The 20,058-nt window shown below is 39.4% G+C and overlaps 1 protein-coding gene across 4 annotated transcripts in view; it reads left to right on the top strand.

The window, feature by feature from the left end:
- ST6GALNAC3 (ST6 N-acetylgalactosaminide alpha-2,6-sialyltransferase 3) overlaps positions 1-20,058 on the top strand; it is a 510,866-nt gene that overhangs the window by 474,393 nt on the left and 16,415 nt on the right. The window contains exon 4 of one of the 4 annotated variants that reach the window (XM_081818653.1): positions 19,395-19,502. The exons of the other annotated variants lie outside the window; for them this stretch is intronic. Within the exon in view, the coding sequence (XP_081674779.1) occupies positions 19,395-19,502 (108 nt within the window). The remainder of the gene's footprint in view (positions 1-19,394; positions 19,503-20,058) is intronic. 4 annotated transcript variants of the gene reach the window in all.

A 20,058-nucleotide genomic window follows, 5' to 3' on the forward strand; every position in this document is an offset into this window, starting at 1 on the left:
ACACATATTTTCTAGCATTTCACCATTACTTATGTTGCTGACCCTTAGTTTAAGATGTGTTCTTTATTATGTTAAGGAGATACCCCTTTAGTTATAGATTAAAAGAATTTTATTTGGATTGAATATTGAATTTTATCAAATTCTTTCTGGCATCTGTTGAAGAAATGATATGGCATTTCCCTGAGTGACTGATGCAATGAATTAAATTACTAGAGGATCCACCAAAAACGTTTTCCCAGAGAATACTTTTTCCACAGGCTGGTCCATGAAAAAAACTGAGTGGGGGAGGAAATTGTCATCTGATCAAATAACTTGGGGAAATGTTGCATAGCACATTCTTTTCTTAGAGATTCATTAGCTCGTTATCATGTGAAAGATGCTGACAAGTCTGAATTTGGCAGTCAAGAGATTCTGTTAAAAAATTATACACACACACACACACACACACACACATACACACACACACCCTATACTGCTGTATGATATATTTGCAAGCTGTTAAGAGAATAGATCCTAAAAGCTCCCATCACAAGAAAAAGAAACATTTGTGTGTGTCTGTGTATCTTTATGATATAATGAATGTTAACTAAACTTACTGTGATGATCACTTCATGATATATCTCGTCAAGTCATTAATGCTGTACACCTTAAAACTTATATAGTGCTGTATGTCAATTATATCTCAATATAATGAAAATAGTCCCGTTAACTTTGTTAAACCCACCATTTCCAAACATTACCTGTCCCCCTTCCTTCATATAATACTTATTAGTATCCCATTGACTTAGGGTTCAGTCTAACACACTTGAGGAGTGCCATGTTGATAGCTTTCTCTATATTCTCTATTGATATAGAACCTGCTTGGCCATAGGAGTATGACTATTTAATTTAGTGCTAAGATCGTTGGTTGGGTTTTAATTGAGGATTTTTGAGTCTGTAATTACAAGAATAATTGTACTGTCATTTTTCATCCCTACCCCCTCTTGGCTCTTTCCAGGTTTCAGTATCACTGTGATACTGGATTGGTAATATGAATTGGGAAATGTTCCATATTTTTCTGGGCTCTGGAACAATTTATGCAGCATGGGAATTATCATAGGATTTTATTTTCTTAATTTGAAGTATTTTCTATAAAATAGCCCAAAGAGAGATGAACCCAAACATGGTGGTAACTGGTTGTCAGTGAGCTTATAATTGAATCCCCCTGTTAGCTCGATTTTCTTTACTGATGAGGCTTCAGGTGTCTCCATTTTTCCTCACTCTGAGTAAACATGATTGCTCTTTGCTCCAGAGGGTTAACGGTTCAGACAGCCTACTCTGCTTAGAAGAAATAACTTCTTGCTCTTGTCACTCCAGTGAGCCACAGAACGGGGGGGCATCAAAGTCAGGTCAGGGAAGAAGGAGATGATAGAATCCCAGACAGGAGAATCACACTTCTCCATGAGCATGTTGTCCCTGATGCTGGGCACAAAGTGAGGTGACCAAAACGAAGATCTGGAGGGAGAAACAGAGCTGGGTGAATTGCGGGTCTAGAATCCCAAGAAGAGGGTTGAAGAGTATTGATTGGGTTTTTAAACACTTTGAAGCAGTGTTGGGATGATGTTGAACATTTTATGGTTTGTAAGGGGAGAAATGGGGTGTTAAGGCCACTTTCGAGACAAATTCCTCCCCAAGGCACAGAATGCTTTATTCGGAGAGATGCCATATTATTACAGACAAAATACTTCACGAATCTTCTAAGGGCTTAGGCATAAAATCACACAAAAATGGTTACATGTTTTCCTTTCTAACACAAGGACTACTCAACATTAAAAGGCAAAATACCTATCTGGGGGGGTGGGAGGATGGGTTAGCCTGGTGGTGGGTATTGAGGAGGGCACATTCTGCATGGAGCACTGGGTGTTATGCACAAACAATGAATCATGGAACACTTCATCTAAAACTAATGATGTAATGTGTGGGGATTAACATAAGAATAAAAAAATAAATAAATAAATAAATAAATAAATAAATAAATAAATAAATAAAATAAATAAATAAAAAGAAAGAAAAAAAAAATACCTATCTGTGCAGGGCCCAGCTCATAGCAGTCAACTTGATGTGTTTAGTGTTTGTTGAATAACTGCATACTGTTTGTTAAATAAATGCCCATGTGTTGTCTTACCCTGGTTTTATGCAACTGATGTGCCCCTAAAATGTGGAGCATAAATTAAATGAATCCTTTTTCCAGGTTTGTATATAACAACTCCTTAGGTGCTAAATATATGTGTGTGTTTTTTATCTTTCATTAGTTAGTGCATTTCTTAGCCCTGAAACGTTAAATTTCAGTACTTTCAAGGTACAATAACTGTCTCAAATATTTCAATATATTCCAGGGAACTTAATACTCAAAATTTTTTTCTAAATAAGCTAATAAGTTGTCAGTTATTTCTATTTGTCTTTTCACATGCTGAGTAGAATAAACATAAAAATAATGTACCTTTTTCTAAAACACAAATTGCAGAAGATATAATTCTTTAACCACATGCAGCTTGTATTTCTTTCAAGACAAAAAGGAACTGCTAAGATTACATATCTCTGAGTTATTCTCTGCAATGTGATGAGTGCCAGAAAAGGAAACACGTATGTTAGAGGGAAATAACGGCTATCCATAGAAAAGTGGTTCCCTCCCCTCTATGCACCACTCTTCAAAGAAGCACATTGAGCAAAGGTGAATTGTTGGGAGAAACTAACTCATCCATTCATCTAGTCAAAGATCCTTCCACTGAATAACCATCAGTGGAAGCTAGGCCAAAGCTTAACATGCTTACTAAACGCTACTACTTTTGTAGTGGTGCACAAAGGGGAAAAAAAATCAAAAGAAGATTTTGGTGGTATGTAGCAATATGAACTCAGGATTCGAATGGCCATAATATTTTAACCAACACTGTTTTTTTGAAGCTACTTGATGATCAATCACAAAGCTAAAAATCACTCCTTACCCCTGATTAGAGAAAAATCTGATTTTCCTGTTGCATTGCCTTCTTGAAAGAGATGATGGGGGAAAGTGCCACAGTGAAGAGCAAAGACTGAATCAAAGAATATTGATTTTGTGTCTAATCCGGCTTGCACTTTCTCAGTTCTAACACCTTACCGGGAAATACATAGAGGCACAATAAACTCACCTGTGACTAGAGAAAATTACTGGGTAGGGAGATAGAAAAACATATCTCTCTCCATGGCAATGCTTGAGTGTTGTCATTTTATATATATATATATTTTATCCCCCTTCACTGCTTTCAATTTCTGTGATTTTAAAGAAAACGCCATGATTGTGAAGGGACACCTTGTGTGTTGATGGTGGCTTCCTGCAACTGGAGTGCACTTACATTTCATAGATATACCACAGTGGGTGGATGTACTCATCCAAGGCCTACCTCTAAGCCACTTTGTTACTCAGAGTCTTAAAGTAGCAGTGGGATGTGAAGTAGGAAACACGTGTGAGAGACAGCATGAAGGAAGAGCTGACATGACTCAGTAACTAATGGGGCACGAAGGATGAGGGAGAGGGCAAAGTCAAGGGTGACGCATGTAGCCTGGAAAACAATGGTGCTGCCATCCAAAAAAAAAAAAATTAAATTAAATAATTCAAGAGCTGGAGCCATCTACTATCTGACATAATCCCTTGGCTGCATTAATATAATCACGAATTCCTGAACCATGAGCGAGTGGAAGGAAACAATATTCACAGCACTACAGTTGTGAGCACTTAGTTTTCCTTCTCTTACAATGTGCAAATCAGCAGTTGCAAGCTTGGGTTTTAGAAAGCCTTCTCAGTCAGTCAGGGCACCATCCCGAATACATTAGTCGTATTAACATCATGCTGGTCATGGGGGATTGCTACAAGCCCAGTCCAAGGTGAATGGCAAGTGCTCTTTTCGTCAGGGTTACTCAGAGAAGTGGCAGGTCCAAAACCATTTAAAAACTGGCAAATGGCCTTCTGATAAATAAAATGGCACTTCTGAGGCTGAACATATTTGGAAGAGCTTTGTGCTGAGAGAAGACTAAGGAAGCTTTCCTATGGGAGACTGGTATGCAAATGTCACTTTCTGGGTTTTGTTGACTGTGAAACTGGAGACGCCACTGGTAGGAGGGGTGCCTGGTGACAGCTGAAAGCAGAGAGGCAAGAGTCTTGCCTTTCAAGATGATGACCTAAGGCATTAATTGCCGCGAGATTCCATTAAGTATGTACTTTACCAAATCAGGAAGGTATAACGACACTCTTAATTTTCAGTTTGTTTTGCAGTGAAAATTCAAGAGACTGAAATTAATTTAGTTAAATTGATATTTTACCTCGTGATTTCAGGGATTTAATAGTGAATATGCTTCTTGATCTTGATATATCTGCTGTGGGTTCATTTATTCTCTTTTCTTTGGCACATCGCATGTAGTTGGCCCTTTGCTATGATTTGTTATTTATAAAATGTACAGAGCGTAGTTCATTCCTGATAGATGAAATCAGAATTCTGGCTGAGCTGTAGGTCAACTCACTAGGAAAAGGAATTTAAAACCTGATTCTGTCCCAGCTGTAAGATAAATAAGATCTAGGGATCTAATGCACAGCATGGCGACTACAATTAACAATACTGTATTATATACTTGAAAACTTTTTTCTTTTCTTTAAAGATTTTATTTATTTATTTGAGAGAGAGCATGAGCAGGGGGTGGGGGAGCAGAGGGAGAGGGAGATGCAGATTTCCCGCTGAGAATGGAGCCTGTCATGGGCCTCAGTCCCAGGGCCTGAGTTGAAGGTAGAGGCTTAACCTACTGAGCCACCCAGGTGCCCTATACTTAAAAACATTTTTTAAAATATTTTATTTTATATTTAAAAACTTTTAATAGAGTAGATCTTAAATGTCGTCAACACACACACACATACACTCAATGTAATAATATAAGGTGTGGGGATGTTAACTAACATTATTGTGGGAATCACTTTTCACACTATGTACATGTATCTGATCATCATGATGCACACCTTAATCTTGCATATGTTATATGTCATTAATATCTCAGTAAAGCTGGGGAGTGGGGGACCTGATTCTAGAGGTAAACGGCTACAAGGGGTGAGTGTGAGGCTTAAGCTAATTTTAAGTGGTGATTTAGGCCACATCCCTGACATGTGGTATATCCTTAGATGTATCAGTAAGGCTTTCTGTTACATCATCAATGAGAACACATTGGCAAACTGTTTAAACTTCCTCGGGAAATAAAATATTGTCCATTTCCTACTTAGAATCAATCTGCATTCCAAACTATTCAATTAAGTTGGACATATTGGGTGCCTACTGTGGGCCAGACATAGTTATCTAAGATGGGACATTTTTGCTGACCAGCATCCCTTCACTGGCAAGTTTCCAGTCAGTTTGCAAGTCAGCTATTTATAAATTGGGACACTTTTTGCTAAAGGAACAAATTTAAAAATAGTGGTTAGATTCTCAAGCCAATCTTCAAAAGCTAATTTAATTTATAATAAAGTGGAACTCAACTTCTAATAGAATCCTCAAACCTAACTCCATTTATAAGCAGTGATTTTCAACCCTGGCTGCACACATCACAGTATAATCACCTAGGAAAGCTTTTTTTTTTCTGTAGTTATTTTAAAAAATAAGTATGAAGACTCAGACTGTACCCCCAGAACAATAAAGTCAGAAGCCATTATCAGAGCAGTGGTGGGAAATGGAGCCTGGGAAAGGGTGGAAAGGACTGGAAACTAGGCCTCTAGGGAGAGTGGCATCAGGCCTGTTACTAGGAAGTAGAGGTCAGGACTCCAGGGGGTAGATGGTGGGGTCCAGGTATTAGGGCATGGACGGGTAAAATAAGAAGAAAGGACGCCCCTGGGAGAAGGAATAGCCTATAGACTCACAGCCTTTGGGAGATTTTGGTCTCTGGTGACAGTAAAGGGTTTTTGAGGGATGAGGAAATGATAAAGGGGTCTGGAACATTCAGCTTCAGGAGCACAGGATTGGTGTGGCAATGGTGGGGAGGAAGCTGGCAAGAACCTAGTTGGTCAGGATCATTCACCAGTTCTCTTTGTCCAGTTAATGAGGGAGGAAGGCAGTTCTACCTTCAAACCACTTTCTTATTTTAGGATAAGGCTTTCACAGAATTTCATGCCTCATATTTCCTTCCTACAAAAGGCAAATGTGTAGTTTTCTTCATCTTTTTGGCATCATTATGGACCCTCAGGACTAAGCAGAGGTAAGGGGAAATGGAAGAGTAACGGATGAAATCCAATAAACAGGGTCCAATAATAAGAGTAGGCTGGTGATTCTGTCCAGCTGCTGTCACTATCCAACAGCTTCCAGAATTCTGTAGCTCTTAGTTCTAGTGACTCCCTTGCAACTTAGTCAGCTTGTCGGGGGTCAGAAACATGGGCATAAAGTGTTACCAACAGCTGGTGAAAACAAATATACCAGGTGGAGGATCGCCTCAACTGTTTTCCTGTGTCCTCATTTTTTATAGTTTGGGTGCGGAGATTTCTTTTTCTGACATTCTGCGACTGTTGCAATGCAGGGAGGTCTATTGAGATAACATTCTCACATTTCAGTCAGATACTCTCAAGTTCTAAGTTGCAGTCTGTATTTCTTCCTGGTACTTTCTACGATATATTGCTTTACCTCTGTGTTTAGTTCTCTCTTTATGGCATTTTGTCTACTCTGGATCAACAAAAATACTGGGCTAGAAGAATTCTGGAGACACGTGAAAGTTTTCTCTCCTGAATGGAGGAAAGGAATTATTGCCATTATCTTCTCTCTTCTTTACATTTTTGGATATTTCTGATTTTTTTTCCTGATATGGGTAGAATAAATTATTGTGAAAAGAGGTGGGGATGCCCTGTCTCTACAAGTTTCTGGAGATACTGGTATGGGAGAGTTTCTGGTATGGAGAGGGTATGCACAGGAAGATTTCTTCCCATGTGTGAATTTACTGTAAGCAACAAACACAGAGGTCCCTCCCCTCATAGATTGCTGGCCAAGCTGTGTAACAACACTGTGGGGAAAAAAACACCACCTCCATGAAAGAAATTCTTCAGTTCAGTAAGCAGGGAGTCTAGCTCAGTTGGAAAATCTGGATTAGATTTCAAAGGAAGAATGTTCTCCTCTCAAACCACATCCCATCTCAAGAATAGAGAGAAAAATGGATTTTTTTTTTTAGGACTGAAATTTCTGCACAAAATTGAATTGGAATAACATTCAACCTTAGTGGTCAAACAGCTAGTTTAATAGGTGAGACTCCATTAGCTTTCAAGGAAGATTCTGTCACATTATTTGACTTAAGATGTTGTGCCAGAGCAGACAGACTCCCTTTTAAGGAATTTGCTAGACTAGAAGAACTGGATCGGTGCCTGCTTTGATACACTGATGATGGCCTATCATTTGCAAAGGTGTTGTGTGTAAAGTAGTCAGTGAATGTCAGCCTACTGGAAAACTGACAAAGCCTCCTTCTCTTAGAGACGAAACTCCTCAGTGCCCAAAGATTCATATGTCAATTGTTGCTTCTGACCTTTTCTAATTGAATTATCCTTCTTTAGTGAAAACAATTTTAAAGGTGTGGGAAATGGGGGTACTGCTTAGCTTTTCCTATTAAAAATAAGTATACCCCTCGAAATAATTTATTTCAGGACTTACTGAGCCATATAACTCAGTCAAAAAAGTGATAATAGCTTCAGATAGGCAGCAGAATTAGTCCTTCTTAACTAGAAAGTGAGAGCTACTTTGAGTTTTTCAAATTTCACTATTATGTGTAGCCCCAGTTACTCGGGCTCTGGCTGAGGCTGGTTTAGTGATGATCCCAGTGGTACTGGAGGCTTTAACGAGAAGCTTGGATCCCCAATCTCCTTCAATGGGGTGAAACGACCTCAAATCTCTGTCTTCAATCCTCGTTAAAACTTTTCGTTGTTTAAAAGTTCTTTTTAAACATAAATTTTCATTTTGAAACAGAAACAAGGGCTTGGAATGCATTTTTTGTCAGAAGCAAGTTTGAGTCTGATTCTGTGCTAGGATTATTTCTAAAGGAAAATCTTGGTTTGACTCAAGTTCCAGTTAAGTCAAAAAGCTAAGGGAAAGTGAGTAGGTTCATTTCTTGTCTAAAAAAGGAAAAGTGGCAGGGAAAGGGCTTTTATCTACTTAGATATACTCCTACCTGATTACAATCTTTCCCTTTTTTTCCCCTTCGGTCTTAAGGAAAGTATATGCAGAAAGAATGGATGATAAGAGAACTAGAAGAGAAAGCCAAACCCTTCCATTAATTACCTTTATCTTAGCAGTGGAATAGGCACCTACGCCTTAGGTAGAGAAAGGTGATTAGCATTCAGAATACTAAAGCCCACATCAATTTAGGAAGGGCATGATTTCAAGATAAGTTGAAGGGTAAGTTAGAAAGAAGCAATTTTTTTAAAAGCCTAAGTATAAAACTAAGATCAGATCAAATAGTGATTGTTAATAAGAGCTAAAGATTAGTCAGAAGTGAAGCCCCTAATTATACTAGAGTTTTTAATAGACTCATTTTGTTGGAAAAGGTCTTAGAGGTCAACCAATCCAACTTCATATCTCTGGTTGCAAAGAACAGACACCTCCTCCAACAGACACAAGCCAAAGAGAAGAATTTATTGGAAGGTTATAGAACCTAAGCCTGGAAGGAAGCCATGCCTGGGGAGGGAAGTGGATCTAGGAACTTGATCATTATTTCAGGACTTGTCCCTTCATTTTTTTTTTTTTAAGTTGATGCATATCTCCACACCTGTGGCATAAAGCTGTTGTCTGAACATGACCATGGTTGAAATTCTAAAAGCTGTTTTGAATCCTGAAGTCATAAATACAGATCAATAAAGTGATAGTATCTCTGTGCTAAAATATACAGCCGTACCTTCCAGCATGGGCTCTGTTACTGTAACTGCAATTCTAGACCTTAGTGATGAAAGACCCTAAGCCTATCTATGCCAGTCTTCTTATTCTACCATCAAAAAAAAAAAAAAAAAAATGTGGACCAAGAAGTTGCAAGTTCAAGATTTCCTAGAGGGTTATCAATAGAATCTGAAGACTTGAGGTTCTTTGATGATTGCTCTGTCAGACATGTGGTGCCTTAGACGATTCTGAGACTGATGACTAAGAAAGAACTTAGTTAAGAACCTGAGTTTTCTGGTGTCAACTGTCTTTGGGCAAGTAGTTTATATCTCCCTGAACCTTCATTTGTATAATGGGGATATCAATACTCCCCATAGGTCGGGGTTGTTGTATGGACTAAATGACATGACCTATGCACACCTCTTGGAACAATGTCTAGTATATATACATGCCCCATAAATGATAGCAGTTATTATTATTAATAAAAAAATTAGTCAGCTCTTTGCTGCATAACAAATAACCCTGAAACTCAATGGCTTACGAGAACATTTATTTCCTGCTCACAGGTCTATGATCAGCTATACCTCTGCTAAGCTTACTGAACTTGGCTCCAGTTTGGGGTTCATGTCTGCTGCATGGGTGTCCTCACCCCAGGAACCAGGCTAAAGAAGCACACCCTACTGGGATGTGTTGTTCTCTTGATGGAGGGAAGATGTGTAAGAAATGGGAACCATGTGATGCTTTTTAAATTCTTTACTGGGGGGCACCTGGGTGGCTCAGTCGTTAAGCATCTGCCTTTGGCTCAGGTCATGATCTCAGGGTCCTGGGATCGAGCCCCGCATCAGGCTCCCTGCTCCACGGGAAGCCTGCTTCTCCCTCTCCCACTCCCCCTGCTTGTGTTCCCTCTCTTGCTGTGTCTTTTTCTGTCAAACAAATAAATAAAAAATTTACAAAAGTCTTTAAATTCTCTACCAGGAACTATCACTACTACTTCTGTTCCACTGGCCAAAGCAAGTCATTTGGCCAAGCCCAATGTCAAGGAGGTAGGGAAGCTACTGCACTCACAAGCAAGCCATGTTCAGGGAGGGAATGAACAATACAATCTAACACAGGAAGGTTGAAAGAAAACCTATGATCATTGAGACAAAGGCCTCTAGAGTAGCTTGAATAGTCTGAAACTAGAACCTACACAGGCTGTCCATAATTTCTCATGTCTTCGAAATTATAGGCCATTTGGGTAGATCCAGGGCAAACAACAGAGTTTGGAAATAGAGATTAGGTATAAAAGGACACAGTGGCATCTATAAAAGGACACTATAGAAACTTTACTTGGTGGAGGAGAGTTTGCTTTAGAGGTCATTTAGTTCAGCATTTCTAGAGCCAAAGGTATTTTAAAGGGCTCACATCCTTAAAGCAGCAATGGTATTTGTTTTCATTTCCATTTGTCAAAAAAAAAAAAAAAAAACCTCAGTAAATTCAACATTTATGTAAAAAGTGTTTCCCTTTTAAATGGAACAGGTCGAGAGCCTCCAGGTGTGTATTGAGGAAGGCTGCTTGGTGGTAAGTGAAGATCAGAGAAGTTTGCTCATGACTTGTAACTTAGTTTATAACACAGATGAACACTACTGGGTACATCCATTCTCATCACACATATTTTAATTGTTTTTATTCTTAGTCATATATTGTTTACATTTGTTCACAATTCTGGATTAATGAGGAATTTAATGAGGAAGAAAAAAACATAATTCTGCCAATTTTTCCCTAGATACTTTTCTCCAGATCCATAAATTTCCATCATCTGAAAAGACTAGCTATATAGAACATCAAGATACCTCTAATATTTCAAAATGTAATGTAAGGGAAAAAAATAAATCAGTGTTATGTATGCATCCTGTCTCAATGAATAATCTCTTATGGGAATAAACACTGATGATGTTTTGAGGTCCATTCCAGATTAGAGGACAGCTGAGAACTATTCAGTATTCCCTTTATTCTCATACCTCAGTGCAACTGCAGAGGCCATTCCCTCTGTTTGAAAGGCTCTCTTCCTTCTTCTTTTTCTGGCTGGTGTTCTTATTTAGCTTTAATCCACAGCTCAGCTCTTACTCTGAATTGGGAAAAGAATCACCTTCACCACATTCCCTCAGTTGTGTCTATTGCTCTTCCCTCGGTAGTCCTATAGCACTTGCAGGGAATTATCTCCTTGATAGCACTATTTCTGAACATGGTCATCGAGTCTGTCTCTCCCACTTGACCCTGAGTTAAGATCAGGGCAACTTGGTATTTCCTGAGCATAGTAACGTGTCTCACACCTACAGTGTGAATGGATGAGAGGAAGCAGAATAAGCTTGATGAGATTAGAAACTGAAGAGGACGTGGGGGAGAGCATTTCAGGAAGAAGGAAGGTATACATCAGCAAAGTGAGTGAAAAGACAGAAACTGGCATGTACAAGATGTGTTTAAGGAGCAAAAAATGGATGCACATGGCTAGACGAGAGAGTTCACAAGAAGTCCTAGAAAATAGAGTGGGGAGTTTAGGTTTGTGGGATAGATGCCCACTGTCTTAGCCTGCTTGGGCTGCCATAACAAAATACCCTAGACTGAACACAACAGAAATTTCTTTTCTCACAGTTCTGGAGGCCGGAAGTCCGAGATCAGAGTGCTAGTGTGGAGAGTTTCTGGTGACAACCCTCTCCCTGGCTCGAAGACTTCTCACTGTGTTCTCACATGATGGGAAAAAAGAGAGCTCTGGTGTCTCTTCTTCTTCTTAGAAGGGCACTAATCCCATCACGAGGGCCCCATCCTCATGACTTCATGCAAAGCTAATTACCTCCCCAAAGCCACATCTCCAAATGCCAACGCACTGGGCGTTAGGGCTTCAACATAAGAATTTGGAGGAAATACCTTTCAGTCAATACTGTGTGGTTAAGGAACCAGACCTGCCTTAATGAAGCGGGCCCATGAGATCTCCACCATCCATTCCTGCCATTCCTGAGGTTCCATTGTTCGTTTAAGAAAGTGAATGAAATCCCAGAAATCAACATTTCCAATTGAAGGGGATTGAAAGCCAAAGGGCAAGAGCAAAATAACCTTTTAATTTCTGAGACGAATGAACAAAGTAATTTTTGTGAGTGGTATCTTCTATTTCTACAGCAGCCATAAATCATACCTTTGGGAGCTGCACCATTTTACTTTTAAATGTACATTTTGAAAAGAACACAGTCATTTCTTATTATGCTTCTTTTGTACAATTTCGTTGCATTCATCACAAGTCAGAGAGTCCTGTTGATTCTATGGCAGGAAAACTGTTATATTCACAGTCCAAGTGCCTACGGATTAGCACAGGCATTTCACATTAGCTGATTGGGAGGGTAAAGCAGTCTTCCTCTAAGATTTACTGCTTTCTCCATTTACTCACTGTCCATTTTTCATTATATTTCATGTCTGGATTCCTTTCATTTGGTGCATTCTCTTAAGAATCACCATCCACAGTATGATATTTTTATCCATTTCAGAAGTTTGTGTCCATTTGCAAATGATTCAAGCCAAGATCGAGAATTCTGCTGCCTGATTTGCGGAAAGTTGTTGCTGTCTAAAGATTTGCTGGGCATGTCTCTTTGATAGATAGTACAAATATACAGTGTTAATATAATGGGAAAACTCCAGAGTATTTCCATAGCTCCTGACTATTGAATAATATACAAAAATATATGACTTGGGGACAGCTGAAATTGTTTCCACACTTTGAGCTCTGCTTCCATTAGACTGGTTCACAATATTAGATTGAATCCCAAGGTGCTACTGATAATCATCAGCTGTTTTTCTTGCCCAGTCTCTTTGTTTAAATGTATTCTTTCATTATCCATGGGCTTTTGAAAAAAATGGGGGAAAGAATGTTTTTAATTGAATAATCTGTATTCTGTCAGGTATTCTTTCTCCCTAGGAAGGTATATGGAAACTTACTTTGCTATTTTTATTTATCCTGCCAGTGTAGTATATTGATGAGAGAATAGAGATCCAATAGTGTTAAAACAAGACATGAAATATTGATTAATTCTTTTTTTAAATTCCCTTTTTACTCCTGAGTGTAGCAGATTTCAGAAGCTGCTGCCAATATTGTGCTCTCCAATAAACCTCCATTATTGGGAGGGTCTTGATCCCCTTTGGGCTTTGATAAATGATAATTATACTTTTAAAATGTTTGCTTGGAGTGCCCCAGGCCTTGTTTTCATCAGTTCATCGAAGAAATGAGTAAGAAACAGTAAAATTTAGGCTGAAAAATTTGAGCCAAAGGCCCCCAAAGGAACCATTCCATGAAGAGGAAGCAGCCAGAGACTGAGGCAACTTGTTCCTACCTGACACATTTTTCCTTTTCCCATTGCACATTCCCCATTGCAGGTCAGGACTTGCCATTTGGGTCTAGACCAAGTGAATGTGCTGATTCCTAGGATTGTATTGAGAGGTAAGATAATAATGATTTCATATTGACCAAACCTGAATGGCTTCAGATAGGTTTGTAAAGAAAGAGAAAGAAGTAAGATGTTTGGCTGGTTGAAGAAAAGCAGTGGGACAGTGAGCTGAGTGGGCAGAATGGGAACTGTAGATAGGGAGAACCTGGATTTTTAGGATCAGGGACATCCTCAAGGCAAGCCACTCAAGTCAAGAGGAGGCACTGGGGAATCAAGAAATCTATTGCCCTTTTAGGGCACAGGTGATCTTGGAACAGAGGAGAATCTGGTGAGCTATGAAAAAGAACTTATTGCACAGAGAAGCACCCCCCAAAAAAGAATTATCTCATCTAAAATATCAATAGTACTGAGATTGAGAAACCCTGATAAAGAGAAAGTGCTATTATTTCATCCATCAAAAGCAAGTTTCTTGAGTTCAGAACCCAAGTCATTGAGTTAATGGTGTTCAATAATTAGCAGGGCATCCTGTGAATAAATAGTAGATTCAGTGTAATCCCATTTTCTTTTGAAAAGTATCCATTTTAGTTTCTTCAGTTCCTCCCCTGAAATTCCCCAGAAGGGAAATCTCACTCATTAGAAAGTTTGAGCTTTCCAGGCAATAGGAAAATAAGGATAGCTTGACAGACAGCGAATCCCTTTGGGCATGTGATGACCTTTAGACATCAAGCAACAGTAAGTAAACATCAAGGGGCAAGGTAGCTTATATTTTATTGGTAATAAACTAGATGAAAGATCATATTTTAAATGATATGCCTTCAAGCATGTGCTATATCAAGGTGTTGACAGCATCATTTTTCCAAGAGATGAGCAAGTAAATTTAAGTCGTTTCCAAGTAGTAAGTATCTTGATTACCAAGGAGCAGTGGGATGCAAAGCTTGGTCAGTGGAAACAAATGATTGATAGCTTCCTCTTAACACTTCTGCCTTTATTTTCCTCGGCATGGCTCATTATTCTGCCACGTTAATTTAAGCTTTCTTATTGTATTGAATTAGGGGTTTAAATTCTCTTATCATCCCTATGGGAATCTTGATTGTTTATTTGTAGATGACAATAATTGTTTTTATCGATCCCCAAATGTAGAAGGTATAAAAAGTGCTATGGCTGATGGCCAGCTGGTACAAAGTTAGTGCCGCGTGCATGAGTGACAAATTACAAAACAGTATTTGGCCCCAGACGAGATCCTTTAAGAATTTTTAAAAGCATCTGTTATCCCTAGGTCCCTTCTAGCTGAAAAGCATAAACAATTTCACATACATTGGCTCAAGTCTTTTTGTTGTTTTTATTGAACCCCCAGAGGTCTACTTGGGCATAATTTATACATCCTCATTTCTAGTACACCCACACAGCAGGAGTTTGGAATGGTGTAGCTACAAGAATTCCCAGAGCCAGTGCCATCCAGGCCAGTGAGTTCCATTAGGGACCCAGATCACCAAGGCCATTATTCAGAAGAATTTCTGGATTAATCTAGCAGTTGCCATTATGCCACTGTAAGTATTCTGTAGATGACATTAGCTCCAAGTATTTTGAGAAGAAACCACTTTGCTATCCCCAGCATGTACTATGGGTAAGAAACCTCACATGATTTTACATCCCAAATTTATCAGAGGCACTAGAGAGAGAAAATGCAACTGTCTAATTAAAGTGCTGTTTTTAGGACAGGACACTTCAGCAGTCTGAGTCCCCGCAGTCAGAACCAAATGCAACACAGCTTACTTGAAGATTTTCAGCCTAACTATTATGATCTGTGTATCCAGAAACAAAATAAGGTTTTGCTTAAAAGCAATAGGTTAGGCTTAAAAGTCATCAAGTATCAGAGACATGGTAAAATTTCCTTATCAGTTAATAAGATGGAAAGATCTTTGACCAGATGCCAAACTCTGAAATTCTTGACCTTCTTTTCCTGTGGTGAAGAGAAGATAGATATGTAGAGGAACCACTTTGACAACTGTACCCTATTTATCCTTTGCTTCCATTCTGAAAGTTTGCTGTAGAACACTCAAAGTGACTATCTGGATCAGAACAAGCCAGGAGAACTTGTTTTGCAGAGTAGAGGTCCACACGTCACACAAATGACCTCCCCCTCACCACACTTTATGCTCGAGCTATAGTATTATCTTGGTCCTTGACAGTTAGCCGCTCTATGGACAAACTGACTCCTAGAAAACCACATAAAAAGAAAAACATTTTGCCCTAATTTTGGTTTACTTTTTCTCTCACTCAAATTAAGCTTTACTCTGAATACTATGATCTCATTGTGTCCTTGGTCTTGGACAGCCATTCCAGCACGTTCCATGAGCAATAGTGTGAAAGAGGGAAAAGTTTAGCGACTATAGCTACCACTATTGTGAGGTAAAACTTTACACCCTGTTTATATATGCCTCAGACATTTAGGTGCATGCCCACCACACAAGTGGGCATTAAAGGTGATCTGACTGATTAACATGTTTGTTAGTTACACATTCAGCATGTGTGGAGCATATTACTGTAGAATGGGCAAAGCTTACAACAGATTGACTGTTGAGGGTGACAATCACAGAAGCATTTGGTTTTAAAATTGGAACAAATCCTAGATATGACTTAGTTCAACCATCTCATTTTAGAGACAAGGAAACTAAGATGACCCAAAGAGGTTAAATACATTATTGGAGGCTTGGTAGTGACAAAACTGGAATGTGAAACTAGGTATCCACACTCTCAATTTCAAACTGCACTCTGTACTGACTCTGAAACACATGGGCTTGTGTTTTGTTACATGTATTGTGATGGTCTTGACAGGTGTGCTACCCCGACTAGAACATGTATTCTTTAAGAAAATATTCATCACAGGGCACCTAGGTGGTTCAGTTGGTTAGCTGTCTGACTCTTGATCTCTTAGCTCAGGTCTTGATCTCAGGGTTGTGAGTTCAAGCCCTGTATTAGGTTCCATGTGCACTTAAAAAAAAAATATATATATATATATATATATACATATGTATATATATTTTCATCACTAACTTCTGGCATAGGATTGCAATAAATGTCTGTTAAAAAAACAAATAAGTGAGACCTACTTTTCTTATTGTGTACAAATAAATGTTGTAATTTTTAGTGATCTCTGCTAGTGCGTGGTCAGCCTAGTAATGAAGAAGGATAGAGAGGATAGAAAGGTTGAAAAAGGTAGAATGAGAAGGCAAAAAGAGGTAAAAGGGATATACAGTTCAAGTAGGAATATAACTGGAAAACAATCAGTACACAGATAAAATTTCTAGATTCAATTTGGGAGCTTTTAATCAAGACTCTTGCCTCTTCTGATCTCTCCCAATTTTCAAATAAGGACATTTAAGCAGATGGTGCGGTAAGCAGATCTCATCATTGCTGCTCTCCCTCAGACCCCAGAAGACAAGATGGACGGCAAGTTAAATTGTATAATAAGCAAAGTTGCTCTTGAGTGTATCCCACTTCCCTCTGGCATATCCCCCCTCCCATTTGGCACCCATTCCTAACCCATGCTGCTGCTACTATTCTTATCCCGGAGGAAAGTGCATGTAACTCCATGTGATCCTCTTTCTGGAATATTTTCCATTTAGAAGACACACCAGGAAGACAACTTACACGGTGGCATTTCAGATCAGTGGCAAGTGAGCAGAGGGGATGGATATGTATGGACTGGGTTTGTCTCTCCTTACAAAACATCCAAAGTCAATTAAAATAGAAGTGAGAAAATCCAGTTATCATACCCCTCTGTGAGCTTGTGTTCCTCCTGAAATGCTTACATGTTGTAAGTCAACTGATACTAAACAATGCCTGTTAAAAAAAAAAAAAAAAAAGAATCAAAGGATCCAGGGTTCTAAGTATAACACATTGATGGCTTGGTACTGGAGAACTACATCAACAATACAGGACATCAGTGGGAAGTGACTACTGGCTGGAGGGCTGTACCCAGAGAGTGGTTATCAGTGCTAAGTGTCAGTTTCTAGAAGAGCTGGCTATGCTCCAGCATGCCAGGAAGTCTAGATGGAAGGTATGAAATGTAGTCTTTTTTAGAAGTGGTGATGCACAGTTGCCAGATAACCTGGTGAGACCCAAATGCTCCTATGGGAAGAGATTAAGGAGATAGACAGTCATCTGTTTTGGATGGATTGGATCCCCTTGGCTAAAGCCAAGTATGGAGATCTAGCTTTTCATCCAGTATTCCTTTGAGCCATTGAAATTTGGCAGACCCTTCCAATCAGCACAACACCTAACTACCTCGGCCACTCTCCCCCTTCGGTTACTATGATTCCCCCCTTTTCCTTAAACATACCAAGCACACTTCCATCTTTATGATTTACCCTTTACAATTTCTCTTCCTGGAACACTTTTCTCTCATATGGTCTGTTGAGCAAGTGGCATCTGTCTCCTATCACCAGAGGTAGAGGTCCGAGCACTTCTTCCCACTGTGTCTTATTTGAACTGCCAAGAAAAACACAACACAGTCAAACACTGGATAGAGCAATGCTTTACTCACATAGAGAGGAGATAGAACAAGATCAGCTCTAATAGTGAGCCTTGGCCCTCATGGCCTTTGAGTCCTTCCTGGCAGCTGATTCAGAGCCCTTGGCCCGCAGGCAACCAAGGACCCTGTCCACTCTTGGCAGGGGATAGATATAGTATGCAGTTGACCAGGTGTCATGTAACATGTATACTTAAGCAGAGCAAAGGAGTACACATTGAGTCTGAAACAGGGAAAGATATCCCCACACAAGACAAAAACCAGGCACAGGATGTGAGGATCTCTTATAAAGGAAGTGGTCCAGGCTCAAAGCCCATTCTTTTTTTTTTTTTTTTAAGATTTTATTTATTTATTTGACAGAGAGAGAGTGCAAGCAGGGGGAGCGGCAGGCAGAGGGAGAAGCAGCCTCCCGCTGAACAGAGAGCCTGACATGGGGCTTGGTCATGACCTGTCAAAGCCCATTCTTTTTTTTTTTTTTTTTTAAGATTTTATTTATTTATTTGACAGAGAGAGAGAGAGCGAGAGCAGGAACACAAGCAGGGGGAGTGGGAGAGGGAGAAGCAGGCTTCCTGCCGAGCAGGGAGCCCTTTGTGGGACTCGATCCCAGGACCCTGAGATTATGACCTGAGCCGAAGGCAGATGCTTAACGACTGAGCCACCCACGCGCCCTGTCAAAGCCCATTCTTAATGCGGCCAAGATGAGAGTTGAAAGACTGCACACGTGAGACCATCTTTTCCAATATGTTCCACATGGCTTCTTACTATTCCCACCCCAGCACCAACAGCAACCTTCTTCTCCCCACCCCAACCCAGATCTTTGCTTCCATTATCAAAGAGGCCTTCTGAGGCCAACCTTTATAAACATAGCCACCTCCAAATCTATGAAGAGAAAATCTTTGGTTGTTCTGATAATTGTCGTATTGCCAGCATTTACGACAGTAATTGCACATAGTAGGTGTTCAATAAAAATGTGTTGAAGAGATTGGTAACATAGGTCTTACAAAGGAAAAGTCTTGTCTCATGATGCCTAGAAATCAGTGAAGGAAAACTTTTCAGATGCTTTCATAGAGCAAGTCATTCACCTACACTGCATCCAATTTACACTTAGAAACCCAACAAGTCTTAAAGAAAGTGATATGTCTAGGTAAGCAAGATAACACCATTATCATTCAGTTCCCATCAGGGCTCCAAGCAACTTTAGAAAACCTGTCCTCTGATATACAGCACTAATTCGTGTCTTACAGAAAATCAAATAAATTATTTTTTTACCCGAAGGGAGCAGGATTATTTGACTTCAGATATTTGCCGTATGGCTTCTCTTCCACACAGCATAGCTTCTAGGCTTAAGGTAGTAAGAGTGAGAGCATGCCTATAAATTACTCAGAGATAATTCAAAATAAGTGTGTATCTTTGACAGATTATCAAGTTTCTTACTGCTTTTTCCTGATAACAAGGGCTATGTTTTTGATAAAAGGTTGCTCACTTCTCACCACACTTTATTGTTGTTCTGTGTATGTTTTTTGTTTGTTTTGTTTTGTTTGTTGTTGTTTGTTTCTGTTCCCCCCACAGAGTCCAGTCTGGCTCTTATCTCAGCACGGGGTGGTTTACCTTCATTCTGGCCATGGATGCCTGTTACGGCATTCACGTCTACGGGATGATAAATGACACCTACTGCAAGTAAGATCACAGGAAATTATTTTTATGCCTCTCCAATTCTGATATCTTGTCAAAATATCACAATTCATTTTAATACCATAAATCGGAGAAACAGATAAAGCAACAATTATTTCCTGGTGCTCTTTGCTGACATGACATTTTATTGTCAGTGCATCAAGTTGTGACTTTTAGGGGTGATAAAAAGAAAAATATTTACCACAGTCTAATGTCAAATGTCAGAAGGAACATTTTCCCCTTAATCAGTGGCATATCAGGGATTTGTGGCTTGGAAATACAGAACAGGTTTAGTGGTTATTTAATTTGCAAAGCAAGTTTGTCATTTCTGCCGCTCTAATGGCCTGATGGATAGCTAGCTACTCAATGGTTATATTTGATCATGAAGGACAAAATGTCCTGAAGCCTCAGAGAAGCTGACAGATTAGCAAGAATTCCTGGAAATTATAGTTTACTAATAAGTGAGTAATCTGCCAGATCCATATTTAAAATAGATATGTTTATCCACAGTATATCCCTGCTGGGGGGATCATTTCTAATTATTTAATAAAACAAACCCTCC

The sequence above is a fragment of the Leptonychotes weddellii genome, chromosome 4, assembly GCF_054177405.1.
Source record: "Leptonychotes weddellii isolate Sample4059 chromosome 4, ASM5417740v2, whole genome shotgun sequence".
NCBI lineage: Eukaryota > Metazoa > Chordata > Mammalia > Carnivora > Phocidae > Leptonychotes > Leptonychotes weddellii.